The sequence below is a fragment of the Phoca vitulina genome, unplaced genomic scaffold (assembly GCF_004348235.1).
Source record: "Phoca vitulina isolate PV1807 unplaced genomic scaffold, GSC_HSeal_1.0 scaffold23, whole genome shotgun sequence".
Classification (NCBI taxonomy): domain Eukaryota; kingdom Metazoa; phylum Chordata; class Mammalia; order Carnivora; family Phocidae; genus Phoca; species Phoca vitulina.
In genome coordinates, this window is record NW_022589726.1 from 4,082,427 (window position 1) to 4,098,049 (window position 15,623).

The 15,623-nt window shown below is 37.3% G+C and overlaps 1 protein-coding gene across 7 annotated transcripts in view; it reads right to left on the reverse strand.

Moving 5' to 3' along the window:
* The window catches only part of CNOT2 (CCR4-NOT transcription complex subunit 2), a 120,820-nt gene extending 105,525 nt beyond the window's left edge, over positions 1 to 15,295 (reverse strand). For 3 of the 7 annotated variants that reach the window (XM_032420422.1, XM_032420419.1, XM_032420421.1), the window contains exon 1: positions 15,201 to 15,295. Coding sequence is in view for 1 of the 7 variants with exons in the window: in XM_032420414.1 (XP_032276305.1) it covers positions 15,201 to 15,205 (5 nt within the window). In the remaining 6 variants the exon portion in view is untranslated. Of the gene's footprint in view, positions 1 to 11,537; positions 11,606 to 15,200 lie in introns of all 7 variants that reach the window. The other 4 variants (XM_032420416.1, XM_032420415.1, XM_032420423.1 and 1 more) reach the window with 4 other exon arrangements.
* Between the last annotated feature and the right edge of the window lie 328 nt (positions 15,296 to 15,623).

Below are 15,623 nucleotides of genomic sequence, written 5' to 3' on the forward strand. Positions count from 1 at the left end.
CTCTTTTTTTCCATACCCGTACCACCCTCTGCCATACCATGTCTTATTTTTTAATTTTGTACACTATATTCTCTCAGAACAGTGCCTGGGGCACACAATAGGAGTTAAATATTTGCCAAATGAGTAAATAAATAACATACAGAAAATATCTAATACACTTTGTCTAACCCCTCCCCAATCAAACCACTTGCTTTTTTCAAATTCACATATGGATATCAAATTGAAGCCCTCTAAACAACATAAGCTTAAGAAAATAGTAAAATTACAACCTTATTTTGGCATTTAACATAACATCTTAGCTACATTTTTACTGCTGACATAACAAATTAGGCAAAAATCTCTTAAACTTTTACATTATTAGTTTGTTCAGTTTAAACCACTTTTGTGGTGAATTTTGATATCGAACTTCTGTATGTTAACATCACTTCATATTTGTGTGGTATTAAATATGATTTGCTTTTCCCCCAGGATATATAAAATGATGCTTGGAAGAGGACCAGAGATGGGATTATAACACTTTATTATTTTAGACTTATTTTTATTCTTAGTATTATTATTGAGAATGAAAAATATGAACAGAAAACATGTTAAACACAAATTATACAATTAAAAAGATCCACTCTCTGAAAAACAAAAAAATACAAATTTTTAAAATTCCAAGTTTATACCTTCAAATTTTAGGACAATTTTTTTTTTTTTTTTACACAACCATACTCAATGTCATTAACAATAAAGTGAAAAAGACAATTCACACATAGCTGGTGGGAATGTAAATTGGTAAAGCCTTGCTGTAAGAAAAAAAGTAAGCACTAAAAGCTTTGGAAAATAACCTTTCATACATTCAACAATTATTTGTCAGGCCCTACATAACGTTTCAAATACACATTAGTGAACAAAGCTGATTCAATCCTTACTCACAAGAGACAAAATTGTTAAAATAATGATTATATGATAAATGTTATAGGAAAAAAGCCTATTTATGAAAGGGCAGCTGAGGAATGCTATAGGCTGTGCTGACTGTTATACATAGACTGTCACTCACTCCTAACAATCCAATGAGGTTAAGTATCAATATTAAGCCCCTTTCACAGGAGAAGACACTGGAGCTTGAAAAGTAATTTGACTAAAAACACAGCAATTACTTAATAAGCACTGCAGCTACCTCCAATACTTTAAAATAATAATTATACTTATAGAAGCATTTTTTTAAGTAGGCGCCACACTGGGCATGGAGCCCAACAAGGGGCTTGAACTCATGACCCTGAGATCAAGACCTGAGCTGAGATCAAGAGTCAGACGCTTAACTGACTGAGCCACCCAGGTGCCCCTAGAAACATTTTCTAAAGAAATATTCAAATGCGCAAATAAGAATTCAGGTTCAAAAATGTTCATCCAAGTGCCATTTATAAAAATGAAAAATCAAAATAAAATTAGATGTTCAATAATAAAGAATTAGGTCAGTTATGCTCTGGCCATTAGGAATCATGGTTTGGATAAATATTGAATGACACTGGAAAATGCTTATGATCTAAGGGTGTTTGTTTTTAAAGATACAGGTTGCAAATCAGTAAGTATAGCCCAGTTTCTCTATTACAAAAATGGGAACAGTGATTGTCTCTGGATGTTCTCCCTTTCTTTTTATACTTTCCAGCATTTTTTGAATATTCCACATTACCCTGTGTTACTTTAGTAATCAAGGAGAAATACAAGAGACGACAGTGTTTTACACACACACATACACACACAAATATCTGCCCAGATTAACAGTTCTCTACTGTGCAAGACTGTCAACTAATTTTTATTGTCTTCTTTTTCTCATCTTTATTTTCCACTTTTCTATAAGAATTTGCTATTATCACTTTTTACCACAGACTCCTTTAGCATGACCTCACATTTTATTTGCTTCGTATAAAAATTTAAAAGTAGCAAATACTATTATTTCCTCAGTATACCATAATAATGTTCAAGATTCAAGAATCCAAAGTTGTAAAATAGGTAAGTTATAAGGAAACTATTTGTATTACAATTCTTCTCTTTTAAAAAAGTTCAACTTCTCAATACATTAATTTGAATAATTTTAGAAATCAAAAAAATTTAACTGTTCTTTGAGCCAATTAATAAGCCAGAAACAAAGATAAACAGTTTCTGAAACAGTGTTAAAACTGAGTCTAATTTTGTAAAATCAAAACTCGGGGCGCCTGGGTGGCTCAGTGGCTTAAGCAGCTGCCTTCGGCTCAAGTCATGATCTCAGGGTCCTGGGATCTAGTCCCGCGTCGGGCTCCCTACTCAGGGGGAGTCTGCTTCTCCCTCTCCCTCTGCCTCTCCCCCCCACAGCCTGTGCGCTCTCTCTCTCTCTCTCAAATAAATAAAATCTTGGGAGCCTGGGTGGCTCAGTTCGTTGGACAACTGCCTTCGGCTCGGGTCATGATCCTGGAGTCCCAGGATCAAGTCCCGCAACGGGCTCCCTGCTTGGCGGGGAGTCTGCTTCTCCCTCTGGTCCTCCCCCCTCTCATGCTCTATCTCATTCTCTCTCTCAAATAAATAAAATCTAAAATAAATAAATAAATAAACAAAATCTTAAAAAAAAAAAAACAACCCTACATTATCTTTGCCATGTCTTAAAATTTCAGCACTCTATTTGCCCAAGGCTGGCATATACAATTAAAAATAAAAGCCCTTTAACCATACAATTTAGAATGCAAACTATTCTGAAAGATGAATTCTCTAGCTACTCCTAGTCAATTCCAATTTTACAAGAGTGACAGTAAAAGCAATGCCCTTCCCTTCAATGAACAACAATCATTTTCCAAATTTCATTACTCTGTGATTTACTTTCCTTACTCTGCTACTGCAACTACTTAGTACTGCTTTCCTTATATGGTATTTAATGCTTCAAAGGACTCACTACCCAAGAGATCTTACAGATTTAAGGTAAGAAGGAAAAAAAAAGCAGTAAAAGTTATTCATACACATTACATAAACAAAGAATATACAACAGTTTCAAACTACTGCACTGATACTCTCAAAGCTCTAATTGTAAATTACAAATGAATTTCACTTGTAGGGAAAACAGGCATGATGTTCACAAAAATATGTTTGACTAACAATAATAAAGAGAAAGCACACAAATATAGTTACAAACAATGGGAATAACCCAAACAACATTTACCATTTTTTTTTTTTAAGATTTTTTATTTATTTATTTGAGAGAGAGAGAATAAGAGAGAGCAAGCACATGAGAGGGGGGAGGGTCAGAGGGAGAAGCAGACTCCCTGCCGAGCAGGGAGCCCGATGTGGGACTCGATCCAGGGACTCCAGGATCATGACCTGAGCCGAAGGCAGTCGCTTAACCAACTGAGCCACCTAGGCGCCCAACATTTACCATCTTTGATCCTTAATGAAGAGGAAATGAAGATGAGGTAGACTTCCTGCCATATTTACTTACAGAAAGAATCGGGACTTCAACATGCAAAAGCATCCAAGTATTAACTGGCCTACTATGAGGAACACTCTCCACACTCCCTCCTCCCAAAAGTCCAATAAGCCAGATACTTAATTACATAAAAATAAAGGGAAAAACCACATGGACACAACAGTACTACAAGGTAAAATAAAGTGAATGAATGAATGACACAACTTAAAACTACTAGTTGTATTACAACCATTAATAATCAGGAATCATTACCATAACACTTTCACATTGCTTTACAATTAACCAAATGCTCTTGCTTTCATTATCTCAATTCTCATCAGCAACATTAAAAGATATAAATGACTAAAAAGCTGAAGCTCTTCAATACTAATTGATTTGCCCAAACACATAGCTAATAAATTCATGGAACCCAGACTAGAACCCATTTTCTGAATCCAAGTGTGGTAGTCTTTCCAAAACAATGTATTATCTCTGTTAAAGATGAGCATATACTCAAAGGTAAATGACTTGAGTTTCTCAACTTTGAAAAAATAAAAGATAACTTCTATGCTAATTATTCCCTCTAACTTCCTCCAGTATTCTGGAATATTTACTCTTCATAAAGGAAAAGAGATACAAACCAACACTGCTATAAACCTATTGTCAGATGTTCTACATGATCCTAAGAAGGTATTTTATTCCTTTTAAGGACATAGAAACTGAGGCAAAGAAAAGAAACTTGCTATAGATAGCTCAACATAATTCAGGTTGTAAGTGGTAGACACCTAAAACTAAGGCTCTCTCCATTAGATTTACCCATTTATCAAAGGAATTACTAAATGCCTATTATATGCCATACACCATGCCAAGAGCTTCAGATAGAGCAATGTTAAGATGTATTTATGTTACTCAAAATACCACACAAAATACTTAACACAATGTCATCTAAACAAAATTTCTGGTAGGAAAAACATGTGTAAACTCTTAAAACTGTGGCTAATTCTCTTTTGCTTCAGAATCTCATCTTTAAGTAGCAATCCCACTACAAAAACAAAACAAAACAAAAACCCCCCAAGAGACTTTATTCCTTACATTAAATCTATTTATCCACATTTTTCAAATGAAAAAAACTGAAGTCTAAGGAGGATAAGTCAGAGAGCTAATTAAAAGTGGTAGAATGGTCATTCCCATTCAGACTGGCTAGTACCAGAGAATTTAATGACATCATATAAAATTGCAGTACAATTTAACTCTCTTTAATAGGAATCATAATCAGTTCCATCTTACTCAACCAAAAATGAACTAAATAGACCATTAGGTAACTTGGGCAGCTCCAAGTCATAATGGTAAATTCATAAACTTTTGCTATGAAAATTGGTATATAATGCATACTATCAAAGTAATAATTTGCTCAAACTGCATTCTTAGGGAATCAATTCTTTCTGTTTAAAAACATACATTTGGTTTTTTTTTTTTGCATTTTGGAATAATGCTAACAACCTAAAATGAGTACGTAACTGTTATATAGTATTTTGAATAACATACACACATATCTAAGCATTGTAAAATAAGCACTTGTAGTAACATAACACAGGTTTCTCCACCATCCAAAGGTAAAGTATTCCTATGAAACCTTGCAGTAAAGAGAAGCAATTACCATTAATTTGTATGGAAATTTTTTTGAGGATTCTCAGAGCCCCTCAAAACTTTTCTCAGGCTTTGCTGCTATCTTAGGACACGTCTTGCTAACAAATGCACAAAATAAATCAAGATAAAGCACAGCTGCCCCCAGCCAGACACAGTTCAAAGCCATGGCAGCTTGATGCTGAGTGTGGTTCCAGGGAAAGGGCCCCTCTTGCTGCTCAGAATGTGCGCTGAGAGACTCACTGTAAAACAAACACTAAACACTACTTTCATTTTCCACCTTTTCTCATAAAGCAAAAATCCTCTTCTTTCGGTTAGGGAAAACAGATACTAATGTAGGTATTTCATAAAAGCGAAGTGGCATAATGGGAACTTCTGAAAAGGAGGGGATACCTGTATAGGTATCATTTCCTATGAATAAATCTATCACTAACTCATATTTTTGGGGTTATTCTAATTTATCCAAGTAACGCTAAATCTTATGCCTGCAAATAATGTCAAATAACAACATTTAAATTTTGCCTGCCCTAAGACATATGTAACAAGTCTCATCCATCAGTGTAAAACTTCTAACTACCGGATTGGCTTATATGCATAACAAGTTCTCTGGAAGAGAGAAACTTAAGAGTTTCAGTCATATACTTCTTAATAAATAAAAAATCCTGCCAGTCTGAAAATACTCAATTTTTTAATGAAGAAAATATATTCCTTCAAGAATTTCACACCATCATGCTTGTGATTTTAATTATAATTTGTGGAATCCAAAAATCCCCCCCAGCACAAATCTGATTATCACTAGCATTGCTAAAAAAATTGATTAATTATCCCTCATCATGTAAGAAAGTGTCCCACACAATGGCAAGTTCATTCCTTCAGCCAACTTCTCATTAAGGTCCCAGAACTCCATTAAGAACTATAGCAGATTACTTTGCAATTCTCCAAATCCTACATATTCTCCCAGGCTCAGGCTCAGTGGATCTGCAATGCTGATCGTGTGCCCTCCCCCACCTAGTGAACTCCAAATCACCCTTCAGAACCCAATTCAAACATCCCCTCCTTGAAAACAACTCATTAACTCCCTCAAACAAGGTTGCTCTACTCTAACATGTTATCTACAGCATGCACCACAAAAAACGAACTTCAAGAATTATTCAGTCGCACCTATAACAGTGCATGGCAGTGTACTGAACCGTACAAAGAAATCTGATTAGAACATGAAAATCATTACTAATTAATTTCTAAGGAAAATCTACTATGAACAACTTTGCAAAACTAAAAACTCTTAAAGCATCTGACTATTCTCTGCTAATACAAAAAGTTTAAAATTTACTCTCCTTTATAATTTTCCAATAATACAAGCAGACTCCCAATTCCACCTCATCATGGCCTCTTAGTAAAAAATAATCCCTCCTCCCTATAGCTTTCTATAAAAGTTATGGTAAATTGCTGGGTCCACCACAGTACTTTCAACAGTTGAAAGACAAGGACTGTCTTAATCATCTTTTTCCCTTTAGAGTTTACCCCTATTTATGCTGAAAGCACTAAGTAACTGTTGATGAAATTTCTTGTTATCATGTGCAAAACCTGACCCCATCTCAGGGCCCTCTGTTCTTTCTGTCTGGGAAACAAACCATTCACCCAAATTTTTGCATGGCTTTCTCTTTTTTTCAGTTTCTGCTCAAATGCTACCTCCAAAAAAGGCCTTCCTTCACACCCTACTTAAAATGGTTTCCTTCTTTCATCCCTAATCAATTGCTATACCCTTATCCCTCTTTATTCTCTTCATCACAATTACTATCTGGAATTATTTGTTTATTTTCTGTCTCCCTCTCCAAGATGTAAGCTCCATGAAGGCAGAGACTTGTCTTGTTCACCATCATATACACCTAGCACTACAGCAATGTCTAGAAAAGAATAAACACTCAAATTATTAAAGAATTTATGTGAAAGTACTTACAATGCTAACATTCAATCACTTGAGCCTGAAATTTAAACAATTTCTACCCAAATGTTACTCAAAAACAAGTAAATTCTATGAATTCTGCATCTGCAAAGAGACGAAAAAGTCTTGACTTTCTAAAACCACAGAATTTTAGGGTGGAAGTGACCTTGGAGATCAAGTCCAGTGGTTTTCAAACTATGCTCTGAAACACCTAAAGAGCAGGCAGAGGTCAGATTCCCTGAAGCACTGGACTACAACTGCTTTACACATATACATCTATTTTAGGATGTGTGAATACACACACACACATACAGAATACAAAAGTACATTTTACATCAAATTTAAACACTTTGGATACTGCTCTCTGCTGCCAGGTTAAATAGTTCTGCCATGGATCTCAAAGTCTGGCTTGACAGGTCTATGAATACATCTTATAATTTCTGGTAAGTGGGCAGAGATTAGAAAGGTTATAGCTTTACTTTTTTTCTAATCTAAGGCCAGACATGCTCAAATTATAAAAACTACACCCCTAAAGCACTATTTTGTGCACTAGTAAATCAAGGCAAAGCTCAAGGCATATTTGCTCAGCACATGCTGTCCTTCCAAAATAACTGTGCAATAAGTTTATAGAATGTGAAATCAATGTGCTATAATATTACTACCTATTCTTATTATAACACAATATTATTTAAAGTTCTGGCATTTCTTGATAAATATGTTTACAATATTTAAAAACGTGAACTGTCATATTTTGCCAAAGTCAAGCTTGAAACAAAAAATTTCCTGCTACCTCTCTTTCAAAAGTCTATGTTTATTACCCTGAATCTGCAAGATGACCAATTAAAAACAAAAACCTTCCACTTACACCTACTTAATCTGATAAATGAGGATAGAGTAGCATTAGCGTAGCATTAAACTGAGAAATATATTAGATGCTAAGTCCAGTCTAAGAATAAAATGGTCTTTATAATTCCCAATTACTAATTTTATTTTTCTATTTTTTTAAAGATTTATTTATGTATTTACTTGTCAGAGAGAGGGTGAGCGTGCATGCATGCGCAGAGGCGAGCACAAGCAAGGGGGAGCGGCAGGGAGAGGGAGAAGCATGCTCCTCGCTGAGCAAGGAGCCCAATGCAGGACTTGATCCCAGGACCTGAACTGAAGGCAGACGCTTAACCGACCGAGCCACCCAGGTGTCCCACCAATTACTAACTTTAATAATAATCAAAGGAGCTTGATTGTTCTATGTTAAAGTTAAAATATAAACTTATTTAAAAAGTAACCATCAAAATGACAACCATGTAAAGATGAGATAATGGGGGCACCTGGCTGGCTCAACTGAAAGAGCACACAACTCTTGATCTCAGGGTTTTGAGTCTGAGCCCCATGTTGGGTGTAGAGATTATTTTAAATAAATAAATAAACACACTTAAGGGGCGCCTGGGTGGCTCAGTTGGTTAAGCGACTGCCTTCGGCTCAGGTCATGATCCTGGAGTCCCAGGATCGAGTCCCGCATCGGGCTCCCTGCTCAGCAGGGAGTCTGCTTCTCCCTCTGACCCTCCCCCTCTCATGCTCTCTCTCTCTCTCTCATTCTCTCTCTCAAATAAATAAATAAAATCTTTAAAAAAATAAAAAATAAAAAATAAACACACTTAAAATTGATAATAATGCATATGAAAGTGCTTTGCAAGCTGTAAACCGTCTTTTAAAATATTAAGTAGTAAAATTAAGCCAAAAGGAATCAGGTCTTTTGAATGACATTAATTATTGAATACTGTTATGATACCACTCTCTAAAAACTCTTACAACAACAGAAAACTAAATACAAAATTTGTATGAAGGATAAGCATAATTTACAATGTAAAAAAGAACACAAAAACACATTCCTGCCAAATATGACACAAAACCAAATGTTCCTCTCCCAAACACATTGCATTACATAATCAATCATTACATTTTGTCAAGATGCTGATACAAAATGGAGTTATGTTTCAACATCCAAACATATAAATGGTAAAATGGCATATCGATATGTTTAAAAATTCGATATGTTTAAACGTATCGTTATGTTTAAAAAAAAGGCAAGTCTACATTGTTACCTAAATTGCCAGGACACATAATTTTCACTTGCTTATTTTATCATTCCTTGGCTAAGTAAAAAATTACCAAGTGTAGCTCTCATCTACTTTCACAGACAGAAAGACATTTCAATTCAGTAAGAGCAGAGAAAGGATTGGTGTCCTGAGTATTGGATCAAATTATCTTTTAAAAAAAATACCCCCTTTCTATATCTTCAGTTTTCAATCATTAAAAAGTCTCTGGCAAATACATAAGCAAATGAAACATAAGAAAAGATTTCTAAAAACTTAAATGAAATGTTAGCATCTTCAATAAATACAATTCAGGGAATGTCATTTACTCTGATTTCTACCTCTCAAAAAATGGACACAAAACTGGTGTACAATCTCTAATTCAAACCCTTAAAAGCCAGATGTTTCTCAGAATTGGAATTTTTCAGGTTTTAAGAAGATAAAATAGTGCAGGGCGCCTGGGTGGCTCAGTCATTAAGCGTCTGCCTTCAGCTCAGGTCATGATCCCGGGTTCTGGGATCGATCCCCACATCGGGCTCCCTGCTCAGCAGGAAGTCTGTTTCTCCCTCTCCCACTCCCCCTGCTTGTGTTCCTGCTTTCTCTCTCTCTCTGTCAAATAAATATATAAAATCTTTAAAAAAAAAAAAAAAAAGATAGTGTATATATCATTTATAACCTAGTGACTCCCAGAGTGGCCTAGGCACCACCAATAATCAAATACATTAATATTTCTGCAGCAGAATGTTGGAAAATTAGATAGACCAATAAAGACTATGGTTAGGTTTACCAATTTCAGTTGGAATTAGCAACTATGCTTGCAAAAAAAAAAAAAAAAATCAGTTTCAGGGCTTTTTAGGTTTTAAACTACCAATAAAGATATATTAAGTCATTTTACCTAATTTTCATAAGAAGAATGGTATAACTGGAGTACTCCTAGGCACTCAACCATTAGTTAAAAGGTGAAGAAGAAAAAAAAAATCTAACTTCAAAAGCCCAAATCTAATAGGAGCTCGTGATTAAGCAATGGCAAATATATATTACTGTGTAAATAAAAATACAGATCTTCCTCAACTTATGATGGGTTATATCCTGATAAACCTGCTGTAAATTGAAAATATCATTATGTTGAAAATGCATTTAATATTCCTAACCTACTGAACATCATAGCTTAGTCTAGCCTAAGTTAAATGTGCTCAGAACACTTACATTAGCCTACAGCTGGACAAAATGGCACAAAGCCAATAATAAAGTATTGAAAATCTCATGTAATTTATTGAATATTATACCGAAAGTGAAAAACAGAATGGTTATATAAGGACAGAATGGTTTTAGAGGTGTATTGGTTGTTTACCCTTGTGACAGCATGGCTGACTGGGAGCTGTGAGTACCTGCTTCTGCCCAGTATCATGAGAGTATGGTACTGCATATTGCTAGCCCAGGGAGGGAAAAAAATCAAAATTTGAAGTACAGTTTCTACTGAAGGAGTATCACTTTTGAACCATCATAATGTCAAAAAATCATAAAATTAACCATCATAAGTCTGGGACTGCCTGTACCAAATATCTCCTTCAACCAGTGACCTTAGCCATACAAAATACAGCAAGAAATACGGACTTAAACACTCTGCCAGAGGCACTTTATTACTAATATCCTTCCCTTTCCTATACTTACTCTACATATATTTCTCTAAGAAGCTGGTTATCTAGCTTCCCTTAGGTAATTAATTAGATGCAAAACCATAAGAAAAAATTCAAGGGAGCAAAAGAATACAAGGTGGACCTTCTTCCCACCCCCTTTTCCAGTCTGTTGTTTCAGGTCTAGGGACTGGGAAACAGCACTCTGAAAGCATGGAGTCAAAAGACAATATGGCACCAGTCCAGTTTACCGCGTATTTATTGATAACCTACTGAGTACTATGCACTATAGAAGGTACTAGAAATGTAACCATAAAAAAAACAAAGTCCTACCTTTTAGGTAGGAAGGGACTTACAGTCCACTGGAGGTTATGGTAGATAGGGATGGACAGTAAATTACAATGCAGCGTGTTAGAAGTTTGAAGACTAAAAGCAGTACAACAGAAGGATTTGGGGACTCAGGAAAGGTTTCATTTAAAAAGTGACACCAGAGCAGAGTTTTGAAGAATAAGAAGTTTGTCAAACAACAGAGAAGTGGTAGTAAAAGTACTCCCACCTACCCACACAAAAACATATGAAAGCAAAAAAAAAAAAAAGGAAAACTTTCAGGGTAGCAAATATGTCCAAAATATCTAGCTATATCTAAACAGACTTAGACTCCAAGTGAGCATATAGAAAATATTATAGTGTATCCAGAAAAGGGAAATTTTTTTCTCCTACATAACTTATTTTATATTTCCATATTATATAAGCTATGAGATGTTACCAAAAAACAAACACTATAAACCATTTTATTATTTCATAATGGAACATACCTCCAAGTGATATGCCAAGAACAAGCTGTCAGAAAAACGTAATAGGGAATTCTTTTTCCAGGTCATCCCTAAAGTACAGACAAAGTAAATAAATGAACAAGCCATATCAGTATGGCCTGTCATAGAGAGGAGTTTTAAGAATTTAAAATAAAAGATGCCAAACAGAAAAACTAAAGCAACAAGAAAAAATATACATAGTATTTAAATTGAAGATGGAAAGGTTCAATGAACAAAACCAAGGTAAAGGTTACAATTTTAAAACCTGAAAACTCCAGGTGCCTGGGTGGCTCAGTTGGTTAAGTGACTGCCCTGGGCTCACGTCATGATCCTGGAGTCTCGGGATCGAGTCCCACATCGGGCTCCCTGCTCAGCGGGGAGTCTGCTTCTCCCTCTGACACTCCCCCCTCTCGTGCTCTCTCAAATAAATAAATAAAATCTTTAAAAATAAATAAAAAATAAAACCTGAAAATTCTAATGTCCATTCTGTTTCTTTTGAAAGAGACTTTCTGTAACAGATATCAATTTTATAGCTCTTTCAAAATATCTAGTGAAAGTCACAACGTTAACTATCACAGGTAGAAATTATCCTTAGTAAGGCAGAATGATCACCTGTATTATCAACCTGAATGATTCCTATCACAGCACTAGATCCCTTGATATCAACATTGTATGTAATTATATTCAAAAATTACAGTGCAACTCAAATTAACTCTGTCTGTAAAACTGCCCTACCTGGTACCCTGGTTTCTTTTGCTTCTTTGTATTACAAAATCCACCAGAGGTCTAGGTAACAAACAAAATCTTATTTAGTAGTATCTTTTCCTAAGACTGTATCACTATTTGCATAAGCTGTCCTCACTGCCTATTCAAGTGAGCATATGGAAAGTTTGCTTTTAAATATGTAATAATAGAACAAATTTTGTACAGTTAAAAATTTCAACATAATTTAAAAATACTATTTATCAGTGCTTTTAAGGAGCAAAAAACAAACTTATTTTTACTACTCTATTAATGTCTACTCATTATTTCATAGATATAGATGTGAAGCATGCCTCTCTACTTTTCTATAGTATCAGAAAATCTTATGAAGCAAATTTGTCACTGAACAGGGCAAAATTATAACTTCCCATGGGTTGTGAAAAATTCTCTAAGAGTCTTTTAAGATACAAATACCTTCAATAACATTATCTACCAAAGAGATAAGAACCAAAACAACTAGGTTAGAGGCACTTCTAATGAAATCTACTCATTAGTCTGAAGTACTTATTTTCTTATGAACAAAGAGAAATTTCAGGTTATAACTAAGTTAAAGTATCTCTGAAAAATCAAAAAGTAAATTAAACATCCAAATTATTAATAAAAATATAGGTAATTATTTCTCTTGAGGAGGAATATCATTCTGAGTTTTATCTTCAAGATCAAGTACCTCTCAAACGAAGGGGATATAAATACACTCTTACATTTTGCCCTAATTTTTCCACCACATAAATTTACTTTAAAACGGAAGTATTACAGAAACTGAGAATTTTTTACATTTGTTGCTTGGTTAAGCATACAGGCAATTCTCATTCCCCAAGAGTATCAGATTAGGTTACAGATATCTTTACACAGTATACTTAGAATAAAAGGGTTCTGCTTAGGATAATTTATTTTTATTGATGCAACATTAATTAGGATGCAAAAAGTATGAAAGTTTCTCAAATCCTGTCTAAATTACGAAGTATGCACAGAAGTCACTGCAATTCACTGCCCTTAGAAAAAAAAATGAGAAAAGTACCTTTTTAAAATTAAATGAGACTCTTACAAAGTCAAGAAAGTGGAACAGTTTTGTCTTTTGTTACATATATAGTTATTTTTCCTTTAGATTTATTATCACAAAAGAGGAGTTCAACATACAAAGCTTACTAAAGATCCTGGTCCATTAAGCAGTATTTCAATGAAAGTATCTGAATGAAGACATCTAATCATTTCAATGTAGACATTTTAACCATTTCAGTCCACTGTGATTCTGAATCAACCCTTTAAATCTGGGATGAAGTTATCTTCCAAAATTGTCAAAGATAGTGTTCACTGACGTTTAAGAAATAACTGCTGTCAAATATACTAAGTATTCCCAAACAATTCAACTTAAACCCAATAAGGTAAATAGATATTTTGAAATTTCTCCCCAACACCCCATACTTTATTCCCACTTATGTTATTTCAAAAGGCAAATCAAAAGTTACACTTAACGATTCTAGAGGTCTAGAAATTCCTAATACCAAGCATGACAGGAAATGTGTTCAACTTTGAACTCGAATAAATTCAAGTACAGCCTCCCTCGTGAACAGATTTTAACTCAGTACTTTCTACCATTTCTCCAAGAACGTAAAGGTTGATATCAATGTACTTAATTATTAGAACAGGTCCAGAAGATTAAGAAAGGAGTTAAGATTCTTTGACCAAAAGTTCTATAAAAATGAAACAGAATGTGCTGCATTCGGTCTTCTGGATGTTGAAAAGTGAAGGCCTCTCCTAGGATTCAAAGGAAGTTGATGTTTAGGTTCCTTCCGAGAGGGTGGTACCCGTATGTAAGACTTTTGTGGTGGTTAATACCACATCCAAAGGGGCTGGGATAAATGCAAATTGTAAAACCTTGGAAGTGCTTTTAGAAAAAAAACTAGAATCCTCATTCGCTGAGGACTAACAGTTAACAAGAGTCAGAGGCTTTCTCTCCTAGATGGACAACAGCCTCAACTAAAAACTAGGAGGGCCTCCTTCAACCCCACTCATTTCTTCCGTAAAACTTTTAAGTTAGACCCAAGACAGCACAAGGTGGAGAGGCCCCGGCGGAAGTAGAAACCTAGGACTAGCAACTTCACAAACAGAAGCGTCTCGGGTTCCTCCGCCGCCCCAGGACTATCCCGTCTCAGTCTCTATCACTCCACGCAAGCTTCACCCTCCGGGTGCGGTGGCAGAGAAAGCATTACAGTTGCACTCCTCCTCATTCCACCAACCATACCCTTTGGTATCCTAGGGCCTGGGGGCTCCTGAGGCCCGTTAGCCAGTCCCGTGTCCCCCCCCACCCCATCTATTACATACACATACACACATACACACACACACACACACACACACACACAAGTTGCAGGTGATGTGGGTGTACTAAGAAAATGTGAACAGCCAGAGACCGCGGCAGCTGCTGGGAACGCGGCAGCCCCGTCTAAAGCGGACCCGGGCTCCTCGGCCACCGCTGCTGCCGCCTTCTCTTCCCCAGGAAGCAGCGCGGCGGCGGCGGCGGCTCCTCCGCGCTGGCGGGAGCCCGGCGGAGCGGAGTCTAGAGGAAGCCTCAGCTCCCGCCGAAGGGACCAGGCCTAGGATCCAGGGTTGCCGCTGCAGCCACCCAAGTACAGCGACGCTTTACGTCCCGTCCACCACCCTCCCCATACACACCCCCTCCCTCCTCCACCGCCGCCACCCCCCCTCCCCGCCCGCTCCGCTCTCCCTCTCTCGATTGGAGCCGAGACAAAAGCAACGGGAAGCGGCGGGCCAGGACGCTGCCCGCGGACCCCGGGCGCGGCCGGACCGGCCCCGAGGCATTCCCCAGCCTTGAGGGGGCCCCGAATCCGCCGCCCCCGCCGCGCGCCCCGCTGCCAGACTTCCGAAAAATTGCCAAAAACTCACCGCATGAATTTTCTTGTCCCGCGGATCCAAGATGGCGACGTATCCACCGCGGAGGCTGCTGGGAGCAAGACCTTTACCCTCTGACCCCCGCCGTGACCCCCGTCGTTCCGGCTTCACTCAAGGCGGCGGCGGAAGGTGGGAGCGGCGATTGCGGACGGGACAGGGTTGGGGGTGGGTAGACCGCTTCCCGCGCGTTCAAGAAGGGGTGGGGAGAGGCGCTTCACTCCCTCACCTTTTTCGCCGCGGCTTCCAGCATGTCTCCCACCGACTCACCGGGAGGCGCGTAGCCTCTTCGCAGCCGTTATAACGAGCAGGGCCTCTGCGGCTGCTACAGTTCCCCTGGGGCTGGGTTGCTCTGCACTGAGCACGGGCCCTGGGTCCGTCGCGGGCCGCGGGGTCCAGGGGCGGGGAATGGTGAGGTGG